This window comes from Nyctereutes procyonoides, unplaced genomic scaffold (assembly GCF_905146905.1).
Source record: "Nyctereutes procyonoides isolate TBG_1078 unplaced genomic scaffold, NYPRO_anot_genome, whole genome shotgun sequence".
NCBI classification, from domain to species: Eukaryota; Metazoa; Chordata; class Mammalia; order Carnivora; family Canidae; genus Nyctereutes; species Nyctereutes procyonoides.
Window position 1 is genome coordinate 24,587,552 of NW_026575043.1, and position 25,437 is coordinate 24,612,988.

Here is a 25,437-nt window from a genome sequence, read left to right on the forward strand (position 1 = left end):
GTGAGCTCTCATGGAAGTTATTGAAGTCTAAGAAATCATGTTGACCGAAGCCCCATCCTGGAGATCTGTAGGGCAATTGGTTAGTAAGGAAGCCCGCACTCTGCCTCTACCTTTACCCTTTCTTGAATTATTCAATAAATTATTTGACACCCCCACCCCCGGAAGTTTTTTGAAAGTAAAACCTGAACCCATTTCCTTATCAGGGGCAGGGTGAGGGATAATATATATATATATATATATATATTATATATATTAAAAAAAAAAACTCTCCATCTCCAGCCCACCACCACGAAGTGCTAAAGTCAGTTGTTTTATTAAAAAATAAGCACTATGCCTGGGTTTCATAAAATTTATACATGAATATGTACAGACACAAATAAAATAATATTAAAAATAAAAATCACACTCGCTTTTCCGTGGCAGTGGTCCTGGCACCCCACATACATAATGCTAACTTTCCCTTTAAAAGACATCGCTTGGCCCGAGGAGACCACAGTTTGAGATCACCCAACCACTAATAAAGCTGTAGCCCGTTGCCTGCAACATTTTTTCGATTCAGGTCTCAAAAATATATAAATAATTTAATTACAAAACCCAACTTTCTTTCTTTCTTTCTTTCTTTCTTTCTTTCTTTCTTTCTTTCTTTCTTTCTTTCTTTCTTTTTCTTTTTTTTTGTCTTTTGGCACAGTGAAGCATTGGTCAATAGCAGAAAAAGATGACTGGAGATTCTCCGACGCTTGTCTGACACTCAGTCATGCCTGTAATTGCCACATACTTACAAGGAGCGGGGTGGGGGGGGCACTCGGCCCCAAACAGTAGTCATATCATTTATCATATAGAATGGTTCCCTGATGCTTGTTTTTAAGGGGGCAAATCAACGCAAGGTGCGACAAACAAACAAACAAAAATAATAATAAGAAGAATAAAGGGGGGAGCCCGGGCGGTGAGAAGGTAGGAAAAGTCTCTGTGAAGCGAGGGAGGGGCCGGGCTGGGTCCAGAGCCCCGCAGCAGCCGCGGAGAAGTGGTGTGGCCTTCGTCGGGTCGCCGGAGGAGGAGGAGCAAGGTGTTCGGACCGGAGGTGGCGCGTCTGCGTCGCAGGTGCATCAGCTTTAAGGCACGTCTGATGGAGAGTCTTGTGTGCCCGCCGGGTTCGCCGGGGCGGCCGCGCGGGCTCAGGCCAGGAGCGTCTCCGCGGGGAAGGGCAGGTGCAGGTGCGGTCCCGGGCCGCGGGGCGGGGCCGCGGGCGGCCGCAGGGGGCAGTACAGGTGCGCGGGGCCGCGGGGCCCCTTGGCGAGGGGCGCGAGCAGCGGGGGCGGCGCGTCGGGGCCCAGCAGCGCGCGCTCGGCCGCCCCGTAGGCGCACAGCGGCAGCAGGGCCGCGCCCGAGGCGCCCGGGAGCAGCGCGGGGCAGGCGGGCAGCGGCGCGCAGGGCGAGGCGGCCCACGGCAGGTGCGCCCCGGGGCCCGCGTCGGCGGCGCGGCGGCTGCGGAACGGCTTGCTGAGGATGCTGTCGATGGCGAAGGAGCTGGAGAACCTGCCCGCGGGGCTGGCGCGCCCCTCCCGGCGGGCGGGCGAGGCGGGCGCGGGCTGGGCCGCGGGCGGCTGGGCCGCGGGGGGCTGGGCCGCCGCGTCGTCGGGCCGCGGTCCGGCCGCGGGGCCCCCCGCGCGGTGGCCCAGGCGCTTGCGGCGGCGGCGGAAGACCCCGTCGGCGAAGGTGTACTCGCTGTTGGGGTTGAGCATCCAGTAGTTGTCCTTGCCCCAGGGCCGCGAGGGGTCGCGCAGCACCTTGACGAAGCAGTCGTTGAGCGACAGGTTGTGGCGCACCGAGTTGCGCCACCCCGTGTAGCTGCCGCGGAAGAAGGGGAACTTGCCCATGAGGTACTCGTTGATCTCGGCCAGCGTCAGGCGGCCCCCGGCCGAGTCGCGGATGGCCATGGCGATGAGCGCGATGTACGAGTAGGGCGGCTTGGGCCGCCGCGTGTACGGCTTGGGGCGCGCGCCCTCGCTGCCCCCCGCGCCCTCGCCGCCCCCCGCGGCCCCCGCGCGCCCCGCGCGCCCCGCCGCCGCCGCGCCCCCCTCCGCGCCCTCCTCCGCGCCGCGCCCCTCGCCGCCGCCCGCCGGCTCCCCGCCGCGCCCCCCGCCGCCCGCCGCCGGGCTGTTGGCCGCGCAGTCGCCGTCCGAGCCCAGGGAGTCGTCGCCGCCCGCGGCCCCCGGCGCGCCGCCCGCCTCGTCCTGCAGCTTCATGCCCGCGCCGCGCCCGGCCTGCGGCGCCTCTCCGGGAGCCCCGCGCTCGGCGCCGCTCCGCCGCTCCCGCCCGGGCCGGCTCGGGGGGCCGCCGCCTTCTGCGGAGCTAGCAGGGGCGGGGAGCGGCAGGGGCGGGGCGGGGGGCGCGCGCTGCGGGCCGAGCGGGCCCGGGGACTCGGTGCGGCGAGCAGCGGCCGGCAGCGTCCGCCATCCAGCCAGGGCCGCGGGGGCCGCCCGGGGTCGCGCCGCCGTCAGCGCCGAGCGCCCGCCCAGCCCCGTCCGCGAGGCCGCGGCGCCCGCAGCCGCCCTCCCGGCCCGGCCGAGCCAGGCCGCATGTCCGCGCCCGCCCGCCGCTCTGCGTCCCGCCCGCACCTCGCCCCGGCGCAATATAACCCCGCGGCCGCCCGGGGACGGGGCGGGGCCTGGCGCGGGCGGCGGGGGGGGGGGCGGGAGGGGGAGGGGAGGGGGCGCTGGCCCGGGCCGCGCGGCTCCCGCGGGCGCGCCCCAGGCCGCCCGCCCCGGCGCAGGTTGTTTGTTTTGGGTCGGCCCGGCCCGCCCCACGCCCGCCGCCCTCCGCCCTCCGCCCGCCGCCAATGGGAGCCCGCGCGCCGCGCCGAGCGGCTCCGAGGTGCGCGCCCCGCCCGCCCGCCCCCCGCGCCCCGCCCCGCCCGCCCGCGCGCCCAGGTGTGAGCCGGCCCGCCCCGGGGCCCCGCGGAGGCGCTGCGGGCCGCGCACCGTGCGGGGAGGGGGAGGGGGGTCCCGGGGATCGCCGCCCCGGTCTGCGCCTCCCCAACCCGCGCGCGGTGCCCGCTTCTCCGGGTCCCGAACCCGCAGCGTCCGAAAGCAAAGCCCCCGCGGCCCCGACGGCAGCTGCCCTAACCCGCGAGGACAGCGCCGGGCACTCCCCGGGACCCTTTATGGGAGCCACACGCCCGGCACCCTCCCATGCTGCTCTTCTGCGCATCCTCCCCTCCTCTCCCCTCCCCTCCCCCGTCTCCCCCTCCCCTCCTCTTCCCTCCTCCTCCCTTCCCTCCCCTCCCCTCCCCGTCTCTCCCCCTCCCTCCCCCTTCCCCGTCTTCCCTCCCCTCCCTCCCCTCCCCCTGCTTCCCCCTCTCCTCCCCCCTCTCCTCTTCCTTCCCCTCCCCTCTTCTCCCCTCCTCTCCCCTCTCCTCTCTTTCCTTCCTTCCTTCCTTCCTTCCTTCCTTCCTTCCTTCCTTCCTCCTCCTTTCTTTCTTTTTCTTTTCTTCTTTCTTTCTTTCTTTCTTTCTTTCTTTCTTTCTTTCTTTCTTTTCTTTCTTTCTCTCTCTCTCTTTCTTTCTCTTTTTCTCTTTTCTTTTCTTTTCTTTTCTTTTCTTTTCTTTTCTTTTCTTTTCTTTTCTTTTCTTTTCTTTTCTTTTCTTTTCTTTCTTTCCTCTCTTTCTCCAGTAGACTTGAAATTGTGAACTCGTTTTTCTTTTCCGGTGACCTGGGCTCTGGCTCGCTCAGCGGCCTCTGACCCTCCCTTCCCTCTCGCCCCCTCCACCTGGCTGCTGGCCGAGTCCCCTCTGTCCCCCGGCGGCTGGCGGGGCGCGGGGACGGTGTGCGGGGCGGAGGGCACGAGGCTCCCCCCTAGGGGACTCCTGCTGCGGCGAGGGCCCGTGGGAGGGGGGGCCTTTGCGTGCCGCGAAGGGGGGACGGGGCCTAGGCGGTGTCCGCCCCGGAGCGCACTCTTAACCGCTGCCCTTGCACGCCGAGGGGTCCTTCCTCCTTTTTCCTGCCTTTGTTGGAAGCAGCGAAGGAGCTGCGAGTTCCTGCAAGCTCACCTTTGCTCCTTAGGAGCTTCCAGCATTTGCATCGAAGCGCACGCAGCCCACTGTGCCCTCAGGACCCGTCCCGAGGGTCCTGCCCATCTGTGCCTGCACATCACGCTGCCGCTCACTGCGCCTTAGGCTTGGCCGTCGGTGCAGGGGCTTCTTTTGGGGAGGTGAGCCCCCTGCTAGGGACCTGCCCACTCTGGCCCTGGGAGTTTGGGGGCCAGAGGGCAGCCAGGTGAACAGGCCCCGCGATGAAAGACATGGGAGTGGATGTCCTCCTCCTTTGAACTCGGGGTAGTCAGATCAAGAGGAGAGCTGCGGATTTGGGGGTGCGACAAGCCCCGGTGAGTGAAGGTGGGAGCTCAGGTTGGCTGCAGAGTCCAAGGAGCCCCTTGAGACCCCAGTGCCAGGCACTCAACTCTGCCATCCCCCAGTTCCCGCTCGGTGCCTGAAGTCACAGGGCCACCACCTGGCTGCCCAGACCCCTCCAGACCCACAGCAGCGCTCACCTTAGGGGCAGCGCTCCTCCTGGATCCCCATGCCCCCTCTGCCCGTCCTGTCCTGCAGCAGCCTCCTGTCTCCCCTCCTGCCCCCTGACAGGAGCCCCCAGCCCGGGTGTGTGTGGGGGGGTTGTTCTCCTGGTCCTCTGGGAACTTCCACTGAACTGTTGATACTGTTCACATAGGAGAGAAGAAAACTGGGCCACCTACGGGGCTCTGCTGACACTCCCCCAAAACGGGGGGGGGGGACCCTAAGGCTCTGGCTCGGACCTTCTTTGCCTGTAAAAAGAGGCTGATCCGAAGGGGCTCCCAAATGATTTTCTCTCAGCTCCCGCAACAGATAGTTTCTTGGCCCGTGTGCTTTCTTGGGTTGACCATCTCCAGGGGGTGTGACCATCCAGCCACCCGGACCCTGATGGCTGGGGCCCCCTATGCCTCAGCCCACCGGCTCCAGAGCGGGTGCATGGGAAGGGGTCGTGGGTCTCCTGGGCACGGGGGGGGGGGGAGGCTTTGAACAGCGCGGTGTTGCAGGCCCCTAGGGAAGGCCGACCTCCCCCCTCACTGCCCGGTCCTCTGTCTTTTACCCAGGACCCTCCCGCTCCCCATCCTCAGCTGGATCGGGCCCCTCCCGACCCATCCCAGGCGGAAAGCACCTGCCGCTGGGGTAGGCCTTTCCCTTGCCTCGGTGCGGGGATGCTGCTGGGGCGCTGCTGTCCGCAGGCTTGGAGCCTGAAAGGGTTTGAAGGGAAGGGTGGAGGTGGGAGAGTTCTCAGCAGGAAAGTCTTCTATTTTCAGAGTGCCTTAGAGCATTGGCGGTGGACTGTGGAAAGAAGGCCCTGGTGAGCACGGCAGGACCTGGGCTACCTCCAGAAGACAGAAAGATCCCAGGAACTAGAATGAGAGCCCCACTAGGACCGGGGTTTTGCCTTTTTTCTTTCACTGCTGGGTGCCCATCCTTGCCTCCAGAATGAGTGTCGCATTGTGCCATTTGCTAAGGATGTGCCGCATTTGTCTTTAATTAAGATCAGAAATAAGGCTGCCCTCTCCCTTTGTGGTTGATTTTGGTATGCTATCCTTAACTGCTGTCTTATGGCCAAGGAAATCATTCACTCGGCGCAGATTTGAGAAAAATGAGAATGGTTGGAGAAACGCATCCATTCTCCGCATCTCTAGCCACAACACCCTCAAGCCCAGGCACTGTAAAAAAATTCACATGCAACGTTCTGTTCATTGGTAAGTTCTTCAGAAATGGTTGGAGATTCCTGCTCCCTGATTTTCAATCCACTGGGGGGTCTGCTATTAATGGGTTAATAATAAATGCTGTGGGTGGGGCCTGACCAAACCCTTGCAGGTGTGAAAGACGCATCAGCTTGTTTTTTACCCCCTTGCCTTGTAATTTCCGTGGAGAGAAGTGAATAAACCATGACCAAAGAGAAATCCACAGCTCCACGATGTTGTGGCCTCCCTGAAGTAGCTGGAGGCGAAGGGAGGTAACGCATCTCTGGGCGGACACCAAGAACGGACTCCTAGTGCTTTGGATCCCAGTTCCTGAATTCTGATGTGGGAGGGAAGTAATCTAATTCCTAAAATGCCTCAGGTCGTTTGGGAGACTGGAGATTGGCGCTGAGTGGGAATACTGATGGTCCCCCCCCCCCCCATTAAAAGAACATACAGACTTTGCACAGTGGGGACGGGGAATCACCTTGATAACATTCCCTGAGGGTAACCTGGAAGGAGATTTGGGTTTCTTGTTAACCTCTGCTGGTCGCTGCTGTTGGCCTCTGGCTACGAAGAGAAGGTGAACTGAAAAGCCCTTTCCTGTGGGAACCTCGGCCTCTGCATGTGGCCGCATTATAATGCCAAGAACCATAGAGCCCCGGCACAGAGGGTGGGCTAAGGTCCAGAGCCCTGAGGGGAAGTGCCTGGCATTGGACCCTTCTCCGTCGAGGAACAGAGAGGGTCCTGACTTGTGGTCTCAGAAATCTGGTGGCAGCGACGGATCCTTGGCTCTTCCCTTTGTGAAAACGCACAGGCGGCAGCGCTTTGTGCCCTGTTGTAACCCGTACGTACCCCCATCGTTTGGCTGGCTCTTTTGCAGATTCTGAACACTTAGGAAGAATCCTGCGGAGGTTCAGGGTGGGCGTGAAAGGGTGGATAAAACCTAGGTAATTTGGCACATCTGTGCCGTAGACGCGGGCTTGTGTGTCTGTTTGCCACCTGTGCTCTGGCCCAGCCCAGAGACGTGGTTTACTCAAAGAAGCCCAGGACCTGGCCAGGCAGTACTGACCAGGTGCAAAGCCAAGGGCCGTCCTTGAGGTTTCTTCTGAGGGTCCAGGGTTTACAACCCCTTGGGCTTCCACTGAACTGAGGTGTTGTTGGGCCACCTGAGTGCACCCCCCAGGTAGTGGGGCCCGGGGAGTGGGGAATGGCCAACAGACAGGTCCAGTGATGGTGGAGGAGAGAGAAGTCACCTAAAGGAAACTGAGGAAAGAGGGAGGAGGGAGGGTGTGAGACGTGAAGGCCATCAGCCACAACATGACACGGGTTAGAGACCACTGAGAAAGCTGTCTGATTCTACAATCCAGAGACAAAATCCTGCGCTACATATGAAATATTATCAGAAAATGAAAGCTAGCCCCTGGGATGATGTATTAAAATCAGATGACAGCTTTGCCACTGTGGTCACGGAGTCCTGCAGAGGACCCAGCAGAGCTGACCAACCCTGAGGAACGCTTCTTGTCCAGTTCTAGTCCAGTTTCCCTTATTACCTGAAGTTTAGATTTTAAGTTTCAAAAGCCGAGAAACTAAAACTGAACTTCCTTTTCCAACGAATATATCCAGTCCTCTCTTTTTAACTCTGAGGCTCTCATTTTCTATAACAAATGAAAAACTAGACCCTCACCCAATGTTTGTCAGATGAAGACTGGCTTTCTACAAGGAGATCCGAATGGGGTGTCTCTGACTCTTATACCCCGTCACACTGTCATACAGATCCCGGTGAGAGAGGGACAGGTGGCAAGTGAGGTCCAGTTAGTACCCTTGGATAGCTACAGGGGATGTACAAGCAACCAGAACCAAACAGGTCCTTGCAGGGGTCCCACTCAGGCCTTCTCATCAGACGAGGGAGGGGTCCTGTGTCATTCTTACCTTGGCCAGCAGTCTCTTTGGATAGGTGTGGCATTTGGAGAAGGATAATCTTGGGTTTGTATGCCTGTTCTACCACACAAGTTACTGGTCGCTTCTCTTTTTTTAATCTAGAAAAGTAACCCTTGCCCAAATTTTAACAACTCAACTCCTAGATCCTACATTCTTTGCCTTTCTCATTCCTCGCATCCTTGGGGGAGATCATCTTGCAAAGATAGACCGTCTTTGTAAGCCTCATTGGACTAATTCCTTGGCAATAATCTACTAAGCAAAATTTCCAGGTGGAAACTGGGAAAGTCAAAAACAGTCCTTGGGGGATTGTCCAAAAACTTCCTTGGACTCCTTAGACCTAGCATGTGGCTAATGCCTTAGTCAATGTTCCAGAAAGAAACAAAAAAAGTCCCTTGTTCTTTCAGAAAATTGGGGGCAGTTGTGTTGTTCAAAGAGGGTAGAAGCCATCTTCCCAAATCACATAGGAAAGGTTGTAATTGAGCTGTAAAGAGAATATCTGTCTGTCTAAGGGTCTATTTATCTATTATCGATAAATTTTTTTTATCATGGAAGATTTCAATCACATACAAAAGTAAAGACAAAAGTACAATGAAATGTCATGTAACCATTATCCCAATCAATATTTGCTAACTTAAAGCCACTCTTATTTCATCTATATCTTCTCTGCCCTACTTCCCACCCTTAACCAATTTTTTTCTGGATCAAATCTGAGATACTATATTACTTCTTCTGTAATTACTTTAATATCTCTAAAATATAGAACTTCTTTTTTTAAAAAAATATAACCACATTATCATCATCAAATCTCAAAGTACTGCCAGTATTTTATATTAACAAGTATCTAATGAGTATTTAAATTTCCCTAGTAGTCTAGAGAACATACTTGCAAATGATACATCCAATAAGGAGTTAATATGCAAAATACGTAAAGAACTTGTACAACTCAACATCAAAAATAAAAACCAAATAATTTAATTTTAAAAATGGGCAGAAGTTATGAATAGACATTTTTCTAAAGAAGGCATACAATGGACAACATATAAAAGAAAACATGCTCAACGTCACTAATCATCAGGGAAATGCAAATCAAAACCACAATGAGATATCATCTTACACCTGTCAAAATGGTTATAATAATGAAAAAAAAACACAAGAAATCACAAGTGATGGCAAATACATCAAGAAAAAGGAACATTTGTTCACTGTTGGTGGGAATTCAAATTGGTGAAGCCACTGTGGAAACCAGTATGGATGTTTCTCAAAAAATTAAAAATACAGTTACCATATGATTCAGTAATTCCACTACTGGATTGCTGCCCAAAGGAAATCAAATTTGAAAAGATGTATGCACCGCTATGTTTATTATTGTGACATTATTGACAATAGCCAAGATATGGAAACTACCCAATGTCCATTCATAGGTGAATGAATGGAGAAGAATGAGTGGAATATGACTCAGCCATAGAAATGGATGAGATTTTGCCATTTGCAACAACGTAGGTAGACCTAGTTGGTATGATGCTAAGGGAACTAAGAGAAAGACAAACACTGTATGATTTCCCTCATACGTGGAATTTAAGAAACAAAACAAATGAATAAACAAAGAGAAAAAGAGATTTTTAAAAAACCAGACCTTTAAATACAGAGAACAAATTGTTGGTTACCAGAGGGGAGGTGGGTGGGTGGGGAAAACAGGGGAAGGGGATTAAGAATACCCTCATGATGAGCACTGCATAATGCATAGAATTGTTGAATCACTGCATTGTACACCTGAAACTAATATAACACTGCATGTTAATTATACTTAATAAGAATTTTAAAAAATTGCACCAGTAGTGTCATTTTTAATGAACAATTAGTTTGATTGATCCAGAATCCAAAGATCCTCCTGTCCTGTTGAGTTGATAAGTCTTCTAATTCTCTTGAATTTATAGATCTTCGTTTCCTGTTTTTAATTTATCATTTAAATTGTTTTAATTTATCATTCAAGTTGAATTGTTAACTGAGTCACGTTGTTTGTCTTGTAGATTTTTATTACAGTTTGGACTTTTTGATTACATGGTGTTGGTTAACATGTTCTTCTGTCCCCTGTATTTTGGGTGAATTGACAGATCTAGAGGCTTGACCAAACTGGGCTTTTATTTTTATTTTTCAAGAATACTGATGATGTGGATTTTTCTGTGGAGGCTCCTAATGACCGGTTGCTGCTGTTTTTGCAAATTCACATATGTGTGAATTTAAGTCTAAGCTTGATTCATCTATTATAAAACTCCCCATTAACTTATTGCATCATGGTCTTTGCAGCCATTGATGACAATTGCCTGTTGCCATCAAGGATTGCAAGAGAGTGGCATTATCATTCCATTACCTCTTTCTTTAGAAGTTAGAATGCTTCTATAAAGAAAAGCTTTTCCTCATCAACTATTTGTTATTTGAAATACGGTTTGTGCAGAAGTGAGCTAAACACTTAATTCTTATTATTTATCTGTTTTCAAATAATTTGGTAGTTCTTGTAGAATCCTGCAAAAGATGTACACACACACACACACACACACACACACCTATATGAGTATATCATTGACTAACAGCTTTTTATTTTTATTATTATTTTTTTAATAAATTTATTTTTTATTGGTGTTCAATTTGTCAACATACAGGAATAACAGCTTTTTAAATGCATATGATGGGTTTAAATCCATTTATAGCTTTCTAGATTTCTAGTACGACAAGACGTCATAGACTCACTTTGCATATCCTGCCTCATACCTGGCCTGGAATTCTCTATTTATCCACGTAGTCCTGGTTCTTTGTTGATAGAAACAGTATTGAGACCAAGATCTAAGTTCTAGACGTGTTAGTTGCTTCTGGGTGGGTCATTGTTTCTAGGACTTTACAGTGGACAGTGCTAGGAAGAAACATTTTTCTTAAAGAAAATACATGATATTTCCAATTCACCCTAGGATCATAAGGTTTTTGCTCAAGTTTTTCACTTGGTATCTGTATATCTCTTTCTCTTGTGCTGAATATCACATCAATATAATTAAATCACTTACTTACTTTATCATTCCTGTGTGTGTAAATGTGCATCTCTGTTTTTGTATCAAAATATCAATTCCAATTTTTGCTTACAAAGTGGTAACTGAAAACATTTTGAATTTTACTTGCCCCCCTTTTATCTTTAGGGACTCCAACCCACTAGCTACACAAATTACCAAGATTTACAATAACTTCAGATAATCCGACTCTAGTGATTAAACCCTCAACTTGGTATTTGTTTAGTATTATTTGGTGCATTTTGCTTTTTATTTCCTTTATTGTTTTTAGTTTGTTTCATAACTATGTAATTTTTACCTAGTTTCGAAGTCCAAGCTATCATGGGAGATATAATCAGGGAAATTTAGTTTTCATCCATGTTTCTTCCATCCTGCTTTCTCCTCCACTTTATAGAAAACCATCTGATCGAAGTTTTAAAAAATACCCTTGGGACGCCTGGGTGGCTCAGCGGCTGAGCGTCTGCCTTTGGTTCAGGCTCAGGTCATGATCCCGGATCGAGTCCCACGTCACCCCCTCCTGCAGGGAGCCTGCTTCTCCCTCTTTCCGTGTCTCTGCCTCTCTCTCTTTGTCTCTCATGAATAAATAAATAAAAATATATTTTGAAAAAAGTACCTTTTTTAGTGGTTTGCCAAAACTACCATAACAGAACATCACAGGCTGGGAGGCTTAAACAACAGAAACTTATTTCTTCCAGTTCTGGAGGCTGGAAGCCCAAGATCAGTCAGTGGGGTGGGCGTCTTCTCAGCGTCTTTACTTGGTCTTGCTCTGTGCATACATGTCCCTTTAGTGTCTCTCTATATCCATATTTCCTCTTTTTATAAGGACACTAGTCAGACTGGATTAGGGCCCTTCCTAGAGACATCATTTGGATTTAATCTCCCTCTCTCTCTTTTTTTTTAAAGAACCTTTTTAGTTTCATCTGTGCTTGAACTGCCCTCTGTTGTGTCAGAGTTGGTGTGTTCCCTGAGTTTTCTGAAAAGCATCTTTCTTTTTAAGAAAGATTCTGTTTATTTATTTATGTGAGAGGGAGTGAGCAAGTGTGAGTTGGGGGAGGAGCTGAGGGAGAGGCAAAGGGAGGGGGACAGAGTCTCAAGCAGACTCTTGTGCCCGGAGCAGGGAGCCCAGTGTGAGGCTGGATCTCAGGACTCTGAGATCATGATGTGAGCTGAAACCGAGAACTGGGTGCTTAACTGACTAAGCCACCTCGTCACCTGGATTTAATCACCTTTTTAAAGACCTTATTACAATTACATTCACATTCTGAGGTACTGTGGGTTAGGACTTCAACATATAAATTTTGGTGAGACAACTCAACTCATACCACACTTCCATTAAAATATCTAAACCTGGCGCCTGGGGGGCTCAGTCGGTTAAGCTGGTTAAGTCTGCCTCCGGCTCAGGTCATGATCCCGGGTCCTGGGATTGAGCCCCACGTCCGGCACCCTGCTCAGCGGGGAACCTGCGTCTCTCTCTCCTCCGGCTTCTGCTCTCCCTTTCTATATCTGTCTCTTTCTCTCTCTCAAATAAATAAAATCTTAAAAAATAAAATATCTAAGTCAACACACATATATTCATATGTTCATCCATATACACAGTGTTAACATGTAGTTAGTTCTCTCTACTTTATCTTTTTAATAACAAAATATTCTGGAGCTTGCTCTGTGGCAGTGTATAAAATTGTTCCTATTTGGAAGATAATATTTTAATGGTTCATTGAGCTCAAGAATTTTCTGACACTGAAGGAAATGTATTGACTTTTCACTCAATTTTAAGACTTCAGAGATGGTAGGAGAGATATTTGAGACATAAAAACGTATGACTATGTGGCTGGAATGGCCTTGAGGTCCTTGTATGTACTGACTTGACTCCATGTATGACCTTGGAGTGACCTTGCTTGTTACTGGTCTATTTTTCCATGTAAGATAGAGGCAAAGGCATATGTAAAGACAGCATGACCCAGAGACATGGAGTGCATACGTGAGGTACAGCAGTATTCCGACATTATGAGAGGACAGAGGCGCTATCAGGCCATGTGACATCAGAACACCATGAATTTGGCCAGTGGAAATGGAAGCTATGTCATTGGCAATATGTGTTGCATGGTATGTAGGGAGTCCTTATAAAAGTATGTGATCAATTGTTTATTACAACATTCTGTGGTTTAGATGGTCCGATCATTCACATCAACTGCCCAGAATGGTCTCAGTTTCTGGTTGTTGTCTTCATGTCATTATTAATAGGATCCTCTTCCCTTTTTACAAATATTCCAATTTTGGACAATAAATTCTTTGGGCACTTTCGTTTTAGAGGGGCAATAAATAATCATAAGGTAATGGTCTCTTTCTTAAAAACATTAATAGCCTTATAGCCTTATATTTTTAACACAGAGACCATTACTTTATTACTTACTTTCTAGGTATGGCCTAAAGTCTGAGTTCTGCATTATTCCCAGTTAGTTCTTGGCAGATTCTGGTGCTAAGCCAGAATCAACCTGTTCCAAGGATTCCTTTATCCCTTTCATTAATGATCCCATGAGACTTGGCCTTAAGGTTTCAATGCTAGTTGGGAAAAAAGACTTGTCCTCATCCTTCTGAGCGTTGACTGGTATACTCAAAAAGTTGTCAGCTACTTTCTTATGAACTCAGCTTCCCAAGCTGGGGGCTATGTTGTCACTACAGAAGTCTGCATGCTAGTCTGCTGATGCACTCTGGCCACCGGGAAAGGGTTAACGGAGTATGTAAGGTTGCATCATGAAATGTGCAGAGTTTAAACACTGGATATAACAATGTTCAGAGACTATGCTGGCAATGCACACTGAATTAATCAGTATATTTGCTTGCAAAAATAAAAATAATCTGTCTTGCATAATACTGATGACAATTTGCTCTAATCGTCCCTTTCAAATTTAGTGGAATTCTTATAACTACCATGTTCTTCCCAAGTTATGGAAATGAGATCTATATCCAAATTACTGCTATGTTTATATACAGGTAAAATTGAACCTTAAGTTTATATTCCTAACTCTTGAGGTCTTTTACGTGTTAGTGGTTTTTACATACCGCCTTTGCCATTCACTTAAAATCTGCGGGGCCAACTCTGTTGTCGGGCAAGACTATAATTGAGCTATTCTCTGTTGAACTAACAGTGCCTTCTGAGAAAACTATTATAAACCAATACATAGTTTTATCATCTTTAATTCCCTGTGTGGGAGTTTGGATTATTTCTCTTTCCCTTTTATCCTCATTTAAACTCTATATCTTTGAATTAGAAAACTATCCAAATTGCAATTAATATGTATCAGCCTAGTGCTGGTGATGCTATATGAATAGAGAAGAGTGTACAAGTTATGATGGGCAACTGGACTTTTTTAAAAAAATATTTTATTTATTTATTCATGAGAAAGAACAGAGAGAGAGAGTGAGGCAGAGACACAGGCAGAGGGAGAAGCAGGCTCCATGCAGGGAGCCGACGTGGACTCGATCCGGGTCTCCAGGATCACGCCCTGGGGTGAAGATCACGCACTAAACCACTGGGCCACCCGGGCTGCCCTGGGCAACTGGACTTAATGAATAACACTCATGTCTTTAAGACTGTTCACCAAAGGGATCCCTCGGTGGCGCAGCGGTTTGGCGCCTGCCTTTGGCCCAGGGCGCGATCCTGGAGACCCAGGATCGAATCCCACATCGGGCTCCCGGTGCATGGAGCCTGCTTCTCCATCTGCCTATGTCTCTGCCTCTCTCTCCTTCTCTCTCTGTGACTGTCATAAAAAAAAAAAAAAAAAAAAAATTAAAAAAAAAAAAAAAAAAAGACTGTTCAAAAATGCATTTCGAAATTTCCATAGGACCCCACCTAATTCCTTAATCTTGGATAAATGAAACAAGTATTGATAGTGAATTAGTAATAAGGAAAAAGAATATTATTTTATATTTTTATGTCCCATAGCTTCTCAGAGTAGTTGCTCAGTTTATAATTTTTAAATGAGTAATTTATGACATCAGTCATGTGTTTAAAGCAATTAAAAAACTTATGAAAAGTTCCAGACAGTTATTTTATTATTTTTATTTTCTCAGATAGTTATTTTTTAAAAAGTAGGGAAAATAGTGTAATGAACCCCATATATTCAATATTCAACTTTGATATCAGCTGATGGCCAGTATTGTATTACCTGTACTCTTCACAATTCCCTGCCACCTACATTTTTTAAAAGACCAATCTCAGACTATTTATAATTTCATCTGTAAATATTTCACTATATACTTCTAAAGGCAAGGATTCTTAAAAAAAAAAAAAAACATAACCACAACACCATTATCAGATCTACAAAATTAATGGTAATTCTATAATATCATTAAGTACTTAGTGTTCACACTTTTAATTATTTTTAAAATGTCACATTACTTTAAAATCAATTTCTTGGGATCCCTGGGTGGCGCAGCGGTTTGGCGCCTGCCTTTGGCCCAGGGCGTGATCCTGGAGACCCGGGATCGAATCCCACGTCGGGCTCCCGGTGCATGGAGCCTGCTTCTCCCTCTGCCTGTGTCTCTGCCTCCTCTCTCTCTCTCTCTGTGACTATCATAAATAAATAAATTTAAAAAAAATTTATAAAAAAAAAATAAAAAAAAATAAAATCAATTTCTTTGAGATGCGTTTACATATAATAATATTTATCTGTTTTAAGGGCACAGTTTAGTGAGTTTTGACACATATAAACTCCTAAAGCTACCATCATAATGAAGATTTAGAACATTTTCATCTCCACAGAAAGTTGTCTTATGCCCCCTTGCAGTCAATTCCACCTGCCTTCCCCATCCTCAGTCTCAAGCAACATCTAATCTGCTTTCTGTCACATTTGTATGAATTATATATGTCCCCCTCTCTGTTTTTTTTTTTTCTGACCACTTAAAATATTCCCAGCTTATAACTGGTCTCCAGCAATTTGATTATGCTTGTTGCTTGCTATGGTTTGTGTTTATCCATCTGGTGCATCCTTGAACATTGTAAATCTTTGGGTGTGTTGTTTGTATCACAGATGAGAAATTTTCAGCAATTTATTCAAATAACTTTTTTTTTTTTTGCCATCTACTCTCTATCTTCTTGGACTCCAGTTGCTTATATATTTAACTGCTTGATATTGTCCCACAGGTCCCTGAGTTTCTCTGTGTGTGTATGTTTTGTCTTTTTTTTTCTCTATTATTTGAATATTTTCAGTTGCAGGTTTTCATGTCCTCTGATCTTTCTTTTGCAGCATCTGATCTGTTGTTATGATTGTCCAGTGGAATCTTCCCTACTGTTATTATTGTATTTTTCTTCTCTTCAATGTCCATTCAATCCTTTAAAAATATCTCATTATATTCATGTTTACTTTAAAATCTTAATCATATTTGTAATAGCTTGTTAAAAGTCCTCGTCTGCTATTTTTAACATCTCTATCATTCATAGTTATGTTTTTTGACTGATTTTCCTTCTTGTTATGAATCATAATTTGCTGATTTTTTGCATGTCTAGTAATTTTTAATTGGATGCAGGACATTGTGAGGTTTATGTTGTTGATTATTTGGATTTTCTTGTCTTAAAGAGTTTTGAAAATTGTTTTGGCAGACAATTAGGTTGTGTGATACTGATTGATTCTTAGCAAACTTGTTTTAAAGCCTGTTTAGGGAAGTTCTGGAATAGTTTGTACTTTAGGGCTAAGTTAGCCCTCTCACTAAGATGTGCTTTTTCTGGCAATTCTGTATATTTCCCAGAGTATACTATTGGCTAGTTAGAATCTGTATACTTCCCAGTACTATGAAACCTCTAGAAACTATGAATTGTTGTAGTTCTTTTTTGGTTCTTTGTCCAGACTTGTGGATTTTTACTCCATGAATGCACAGATTCATATTTAGTGAAAGACTTAAGGGGCCCTCATCCAACTTTTTGGAACTCTTCTTTGCTAGTTCAATTCTCTCTAGTACTTTGCCCCACAGATTCCAGCTACTTGGCCTCCCTGAACTTTGATCTGTTTCTCTCCAACTCAATGAGATTGTGGAGCTCCTCTGGCTTTTCCTGTCCCTTTGCTGTTGTTTTAAAGTTGCTTTCAGGTAAAAATCTAGGATGATTGTAAAGCTCAGTTTCTTTGTTTCCTTTACTCAGGGATCATAATCATATTATGTGATTTCCTATGTCTTAAATAAGTTGATATATTTTTTGCAATTTTCTATTTGTTTTGAGGAGAAAAAAATATTATGTACCAGTTTCTCCGTTATGGCCAAGAATCAGAGTCATAATTTGTTAAAACAGTTTAAATATTTGAATCAGGATTCAAATAAATTTCACATATTTTGATTGGTCAGTATGTCTTTTTACCTTTACTGAAGTCCATCTTTTTACTTTTTTAATTGAAGGTAATTAAAAAGCTACATTTTAAATTAAAAGTCCATTTCCACATACCTCACATTTTCTTTCCTTCCAATTTCTTTTGTTGTAAAAACTGTAATGCATGCTGATAGTGCTCTGGATTTTACTGTTTGCATTCACATGGTGTCTTTTAGCTTGTTCCTCCATATACACTTCCTGGCAATTACCAGGTAACTGAATTTAGAGGTTCAAGTAGATTAAGAATAATTTTTTTCCAAGATTCTACTTTAAAGTTGTTGATTTGTTTTTCCATCCAGGGGCAAGTGTCTCTTGTTTTGTGATCTTAGCAGCCATCGATGCTCAGTAACAGGATCAAAGCACTTCTTTAAATTTGCTGATTTATCATCAACACTGGGCTTTGGCTAAGTTGAATTTCTAGACTATGCAAATGGAACTATTATTTTTAGACATGTACTTGTTTTCAGAATATCAACTATAATGATGGATTTGAGCTCTAATAAAAAAAAGGAATTTTTAAAAATAATCTATACTTCTGTTTCTGTGTCTTTATTTTTTAAAAATCTTAATTCCAGCATAGTTAACGTACAGTGTTGTACTAGTTTTAGGGTACAATGTAGTGAATCAAAAATTCTAACATTGCTCAGTGCTCACTCATTCCCTATACTCCCCTCTGGTAACCATTAATTTGTAATCTACAGTTAAGAGTGTGTTTCTTGGTTTGCCTTTTTAAATTTTTGTTTTGTTTTTGAAATTCCACACATGAGTAAAATCAGATAGTACTTTCTGGTCAACTTATTTCCTTAGCGTTATACTCTGTAGATCCATCTATGTTGTTGAAAAAAAAATGGAGTGTGTTTTTGAACTTGCTCAAGGAAACATTGGCCCATTTTTACAAACTAAAGGGATGCCAGCGTGAATTATATCAATTCATACCCGTTACTTTCAAGGTTGTGCTCTAACTGAAGCTGGGCTCCAGTGATGCTCGAGAAGTACACACCTCAAGTCTTTCAATGACAGGAGAGGATCCTGGCTTTTCATATCAGTCATGAGACAAGGATGCTTCTGTCGTGCTTAAGGGCGTATAAAAGCTGTTTGTAGTCTAAATTTGTTTAAATATTTCCTTATGGGACTGACTCGTATTAGCTGTGAACATAGGTTTTTTTTTCAGTTTTAAAAATTTTAATTTGAATATAATTAACAATTATATTAATTTCAGGTGTACAATATAGTGACTCAACAACTCTCTACGTTACTCAGTGCTCATCAAGATAAGTGTCCTCTTAATCCCTTTCACCTATGTCACCCATCCCTCCCCAACTGGTAACCCTGAGTTTGTGAACATAGGATTTTTAAAGCAAAAGTGAGTGTCTGTCCTAGATTTCATATTGGTAGACATGAAATTTTTTATTTTCACGAAGAACTTTCTATTATACTCTCTCATTCCTCCTTCATCGTGACTTTTATCTGCTATTATCAGCCTAGTTTTGTATGACTTGGACACTGGAGCACAGAAGATTCAAGGACTTGGAGAACCTTATTCAGCCAGGGCTCCCTGCCTCCATCCCTGGTTATTTCACACTTGCACTCCATGCCCTAGAACACAGTGGGAAGGTTCTCCGTAGTCTCCCTACTTACCACACCTGTGCAGAAGAATCCATGTCGATGTTTTCCAAATAGCTTTTGGGATAGTTATTGAAGGCCCATCCTGCTTGTGGTGTCTTGCTTTGAACTTCATTTGTCTACAGTGTCTGGGAAACTCTGGAACATTTTTCTAGTGTGTTGGTTAATCTTCACTGGTATGCTTAATAAACTGTCCATGTAGGTGTACTCCCCAAAGTGGTCTGAGCCATGTAGGCAGTCCGTCTAGTTGCTTATACTAATCTGCAGCTAACCCTTGTCCTTCTGGAATGTTCCCAAGATGTTTTGTATATTTGGTAAAGCACAGTAATTGTTTCTCAAACTCTGTGCTGTTTATTTTTGGAGTATTGCAATATTAATATTTCTTCCTTCACCATTCCAGGTATGCCTTAGAGGGTAATCACCTCCTAAGTTAAAATATTTGTTTAGTGTGGGGTTTTTGGTCTCAACTTTCTGTAAAGTATGTTCAAAAGCTATATCAGCCATCTCAACTCAGGTGTGGTGACAACCTCTTAGCATTGATGTGGCTTATTGTTGGCTTATTGCCAAACAAGACCTGATACTTTTTTGCCTCTTTGTCTCACTCTCTTGAGGGAAGTAAAATTAAACTTTATTTTCATCATTCTTGTAGAGCTTTAACAACCATACATCCATTTGGGTGATAGTCCTATTTCAAAATTTCTGACTAATTCATCTACATAAATTATTGAGATGCTCTGGAATTTTGTTTATTTCAATGCTCAATCCATGTTTTCTGGATTGGTTCCTTGAACTTAGAAGTGGCATAGAAACATTTTTTGTAAGGTCTCATGTCCTGTTTGTTGATTTTAAAACTGTCATCACTGAAATCTTTGCAGGAAATGATTTGTCTTAGCCTGGGTTTCCTTGAGACATAACCAGAAATAGAAGCTTGCGTGCAGGTGGTTCATTTGGGAATTGAGCCCAGGAAGCACAAGTGAGGAGCGGGAGAGAGGGACAGGGAAGGAGAGGTGCATTTTGGAGAACACAACAGCTCTCTGAGGCCTCCTCAGGTGCTTTAAGAAATGTATTCTGGAAGTGTCTATCTTTCCTCCAAAGGGTGAAAAGCAGTGGGTGTTAAGCCCCTGTGCTTCCTGTGTTCATGTCGAGGTCCCAGCAGGCATCGGAGGTTTGGGGTGAGGTGCTGTTGAGGCACATTTGTTTCAAGCTGGTGGCAGCAGAGGCTAGAACAAGATGTGGGATAAGGCTAGAAAGAGAGGTGGACTAAGGGAACTTCAGTGGGGTCCATGAGTGGGGTCAGATATTTTATTGGGAGAGAGGGAAACAAATGTCAGCATATCGATCTTCAAATGAAAGTACCTTGTATTTGCACCAGATCTCAATTCATGTTGGTATGTAAGGATGAAAGAGAGATCTGCATTTATAGGGCTGCTAACACCTCCCTCCCACGCATTCCGTTTGGATTACATCTTCAGTGTGCTCCTGGCTCTGGGAAGAAGTGCAGGAGCTCATGGAGAATGCACCTTTAAACGATGGCGTTTTGAGGGGCTGTGTGGTTTACCTCAGGACTGATGTCGGTTCAAGCAAATGGTAGGTCAGTATTTCCTTTCTATTTTATTATTTTTCTACAGGTCACCTAAAGATTACTAAAATTATATGGAGAGACTTATACAAATTAAATGTATTTAATCGGTTGTGCCTAAGAGCTTGATAGCAGTCAAGGCTGTGTAAAAGTGAAAGGCCACAGGGGCATTCTTATGGAATGGAAAACCGGGCCATTGGTTTCCAGAACTTGACAGGTGTCAAGGCTGTATTGCCTGGCGTCTGCCTCCTGTTGTCTCTGAAGTCCTACTGAAGAGATGAAGGGATGAGCTGGCACAGGTGGGACAGGGCATCAGAAAACAAATCGTAACCAGAGCAATCAGGGAAGCTACCTTTTACTGAGCATTTAAAGCTCTTTATCTCTTCTAATATATGCAATCTTCATAATAATCCCTTGAGGTTAATATTATTATCCCTCTCTTTGTAAAGGAAAAGAAAGCTCCAGGAGCCTGTTATAGGTGCCTCAGCTGGTGCATGGCAAAGGGGCCTTTTGGATTGAGGTCAAGCATGGGCTTCCATCTCCTTCTAGCAGTGTAGTCTTGTCAAATTGCTTAATTTCTCAGCAGCTGTTTCCTCACTGGGCAAATAAGAATTGTGGTGAGGATTAAATTAAATATGATCATGTGTCTGAAGCAACCAGCTCAGATAATGAGGGTTTCAGAGTATAAGAGGGCAACTCATGGAAGCCATAGATTGTCTGGTACCGAATCCTTGCTATTTTCCTATACTTTTCCCCTGAAAAGATTTCCGTGAGTCAGTGAGCTGTGACCTACCTACACCAGAGGCCTCATGTGAGTTTAGGCCACTTCCATATTGGTTATAACTTGAACTTGGAGAGGCTCAGGCTAAGGCCAAATGTCTGGTTCCAACGTCTCACATCGGCCAAAGGGTGGAATGGGTGGAGAGCCTTTCTGGACACGAATCCTTGCCGGCAGGGGCTTCTCACAGACGACTCTCCCGACACACGGCTCTTTCCCCTTCTCTTGCTTTTAATATTTCCAGATTTAAGGGCTGACTGCAGAGCTCTGAGCACGTGAGACCTCCGCAGTGTCTAAGATTGTTTTGAGACTAGGCCATTCTGTGAAGTGTCTGCCTTGTTCCTCCTATGCATTTGGTCTCGCGCATTTGGCCTTTGAGAAGCTTGTCTTCAGAACGTGTGAAGAGAGCGGGAAATCGGGACCCTCCTCTACCTTTCCCCACACATAGCGTTGAGTATCATCTGGAAAACAGTGACTTTTAGCAGAATCTCTTAAAAGATGCCAGGGCCTTGCCTCAAGGTCTGGCTAGGGTGGAAAGAGAATATTCTGACATCAGACCTTTGAGTTCCTACTGGATCAAAGTGTCCTCTCAGTTGTCATGGGGATTATTGCCCTTTAGGGCATTATGTTCTGCTTGGGAAGAGCAAACCCAAGTGAAATGATTTGGGAATGCTCAGAAACTTAAAAATATCTGGAAGGTAATAACTGTAGAGACCAAGTGCTGAATATCCACCTAGAAAGGACCCATTGCGGTCAGTTCAGAATCCCCAGGCAAAGACTTCCTGACTGGGTGGGTTTTAAAAGGGCTTGGAAACACTCCCCCTCTGCAGAAGTGAACTGCACACCAGTTCTGTGCCACACCCAGTGCTTTGCACTATGGGATTTCGGAACTCACTCTCAAGGAGGAAACTACAGTCCTGGGATTTGGGGGGAGGAAGGGGCAGGACTGCGTTTCTCCGCCATATGCAAATCGCAAACCTGCTTCCCCTTCTGTTTGTGTAGCGCTCACTGTTGGTTGGCCCAGAGTCAGGCAGCAAATGCCTCATTTACTTCTCGGAGTGGCCCTTCCATGTGTGAACTCCAGGGCTGAGTGAGGATGGGCAAGCTGCCCCAAGTCGAGGACAGAAAGGGGGAGTCGCGGCCAGGCTTTCTGGCCTCCAACCCCCTGCTGTTTATGCCCAGCTCCTCTGCCCAACACATCCCCAGCTGGGACCTGATTTGGAGTCTTTTGTGCACCAGGCACCATGCTGAGCCCTTTGTGAACACTTGTATTAGTCGTGTAACCACCCTAGAGCCCGCTACTGTTCTTGGCCTAAATGTTACCCGAACGACAGATACAAAGCTGAAAGTAAATCAGGCCCCTCCTGGGGCACAGAGGTTCTCCCGTAAGCCCCATGGTCCACCTGGTCATCTGAATCCTATTTCCATTTGAATGTTCAGGAGGGCCTGCGGCGTATGGAGCCTGTGCATCAGGTGAAGGAGTATAGGTGGTGTGTGCATGTGTATGCACGTGTGCATGGGAGCGGGTACGTATGCGTGTAGGTGCACTCAGGTGCACTGCGGTGTAGCATGCAGGTGCGTGTGCACGCGTGCATGTATGCTTGTGTATAGAGGGGGAGGAATGGGAAGAAAGACGACGTGTCTAAACCTGTGTGACGATGCCATTGGAGCAGTCACCTGATTTCTGGTCACTTTTCTGCTCCTGACCAGCCATATAACAATGACCACGTCAGTTGACCTATTTGTTCATCAGTTCTGCCAACTGTTAAATGCAGGGGTGAGACCGGCTGGGCCCCAGGCGTCCTTCAGCTTGAGCGTGTGTCCCCCTGTGGACGCTCCAAGGCCCTAGAGACTCCTCGTTGAAGGTAGTGCACCAAGGCGCGAGCAGACTGAGCGGTGCCTTCCCTCGCAGACCAGTTGTCCTTGAGCTCTTACGCCCTTGAACCACGCGGGGCGTGTGCGCCTCACTGTGCCAGCTATTCTTGTACTTTTATTCTAATCCTTCAGCTCAGCAACATTTGTTTTGGCCTCATTTCTGAGCTTCCTCCTCTAAGAATTATACTTGGTTTTAGCCTTTTTACGTGGCCCTTCGGGGCTGGTTGTATTTGATCGACGTTTTTACAAGTCCCCTCACCTGTGGAACTGAACTATGAGGACAGGCTGGAGGACTATGGGAGCAACGCCTACCTCTGGAAGTGGCCACTGGGGAGCCCAGAGCCTTTAAATTCAGGTTTCCCCAGTGAGCTGGTCAACGACTGACTTAGGTCTTGCTGGAATACAACACTGGGTCTTCATTCAACAGGGATCTTTGCGCTGGGCCATGAGCTTCCAGGCAGGCACGCCCAGGGCCTGGCTGTGGGGGGCTTGATGGCCTGGTGGGGTGAGGCCGGGGGTCCTGCATCCAGCACCATCTTTCAGTTTCCCATCAACAAATGGAGGCAATCTTAGAAAGATTCCGGGGACAGTCAAGGAGCTGATGGGTGTGGGAGTGCTGGTGGAGGTTCCGAAGGCAAGGGTGCGCTGGGCTCGGTGGGCAGGCGTCCTGGCTCTGAGCTGCACGTTAGTCATTGTCTAATTATGTGGATTCGGGATCTGCTCAAGCCTCTGGATCTGTTTCCTCCTGGGTAAAGGGCTCGCACAGTAGGGCTCACCTCGTGGTAGGGATCTTTCCTTTAAGTCTGAAATGCTTTCCAAAGGAAGAGTATTATTTTAATAAACACAGCCCGAGCCGAAGGAGGGGGATGGTGAGGGCGGTGGGGACAGGTGGCTGGGAAATAAGTAGGTGTCAGCAAGTGAGGGGATCGTTTTGGTCCTTACGGTAAAGTAAGCGGATCACCTTTCCCACCCATCTTCCAAGGAGTTGTGATGTACTGGGGGGTGTTCTCCGGATGAGTCCTAGCATTGTTCTGTTCAAATGAGAACTTTGCTCTCCTGTATAATCAAAGGCAAAGTGAGAGGCTTTTGGGACCAAGAGATAGTTTTGGAATAGCCACTGAGGCAGATAACTGTGGATGACAGACGTAGGCAGTGGGAAGCACTCAGCTGCCTGTACACAGATGGGGTGGGGTGGGGGGCAACCCGAGTTAGGTGGCTGGTCGTCAGCCGGCTTCCTGTTTAGCTCTGGTGCTATCTCCTGGGACGATTTGGGAGATCGGCTGGTTTAATAGCAGGGCAGCTGAGTCAGAGCAAGCCTTTGCAGTCCTCTCGTGAGTCCTCGAACCCTCTCTTTCTCTTCTGCTTGAAGCGGGGGTGGGGGGGCAGAGGCCATCTGCCAGCACTTCCCTGCGCGGCACTGATACTTGAACATTTTCTTAGGTGACTTCCAAGCTGCTGTGTGACAGTCATCGTCACACCAGTTTTGCAAATGAGCGAATGGAAGCCGAGAGAGTGAACCAACTCGGGAGGCCGCACAGCATGTCCTTAGCCACAGGCCTCCAAGCTGGGGCCCCCGACCCCGTATCCTCTCCTCTGTGCAGCCTCCACTTTCTGGGACACGGTCCATGGCCGAAGCGTGGTCTTTGTTTTAATAAAGGGTGATTAAATTGGGGAATGAAAAGAAGAGATTTAGATCTCGGTAAACCAGGCCAAATGATAAAACCCTGCTTGTTGGGGGTGGCCAAAGCCGCAGAGTTCCTGCGAGGGGACGGAACTCAGACAGACACCACAAGAGGGGACGTCATTGCTTTGTGGCTTCATCTGCCCCTTTCCCTTTTACTTCCCCTCCTTCTCCATCGCCCAGTGCTATTGTCCAAACCCCTTGGTGTCACGGGATTGCACTACCACTAGAATCGAGCACCATCGGCTGAGCAACCTGCTTGCGCCTGTCCAGGTCAGGGGGCCTGTGTCAGGCTCATTACAGTCATTACTCAAGTCCTTACACTGATTATAAACAGAAGGGAGAGTTGTAGCTTGGGTATCAATACATCCTGCAGAGAGAAAAAAAAAGTTGCTAGCAAAAAATGACAACAAATCAATATGTATTTTTTTTTAGATTTATTCATTTATTTTAGAGAAACGGCCTGTGAACGGGAGGGGGGTGTAAAAAGAGAAGAGAGACAAGCAGACTCCCGGCTTAGTGGTGGGCCCAATGCAGGGCTTGATCCCAGGACACCAAGACCATGACCTGGGCTGAAACCAGGAGTCCAACCCTTGACTGACTGAGCTGCCCAGATGCCCCCCAAATCAATATTCTCAACACAAAAGAGTTTCTGCTAATTAATAGGGATAATATGAACATTCTAATTGAAAAATAAAGTCCACAAACACGTAAAACTCATATATAAAAACATACATAGGAGAAAATCAGAATTTAGCACACTTGCAGAGAAAAGGAAGAGGAAGCACAATGCCTTGCTCA

The 25,437-nt window shown here is 46.8% G+C and overlaps 1 protein-coding gene across 1 annotated transcript; it reads right to left on the minus strand.

Moving 5' to 3' along the window:
* Positions 1-297: 297 nt before the first annotated feature.
* Positions 298-2,590, minus strand: FOXQ1 (forkhead box Q1). Its single transcript, XM_055321800.1, has one exon. The coding sequence runs from the start codon at positions 2,241-2,243 to the stop codon at positions 1,173-1,175; it is 1,071 nt and encodes a 356-aa protein (XP_055177775.1). The 5' UTR covers positions 2,244-2,590; the 3' UTR covers positions 298-1,172.
* Positions 2,591-25,437: the final 22,847 nt, after the last annotated feature.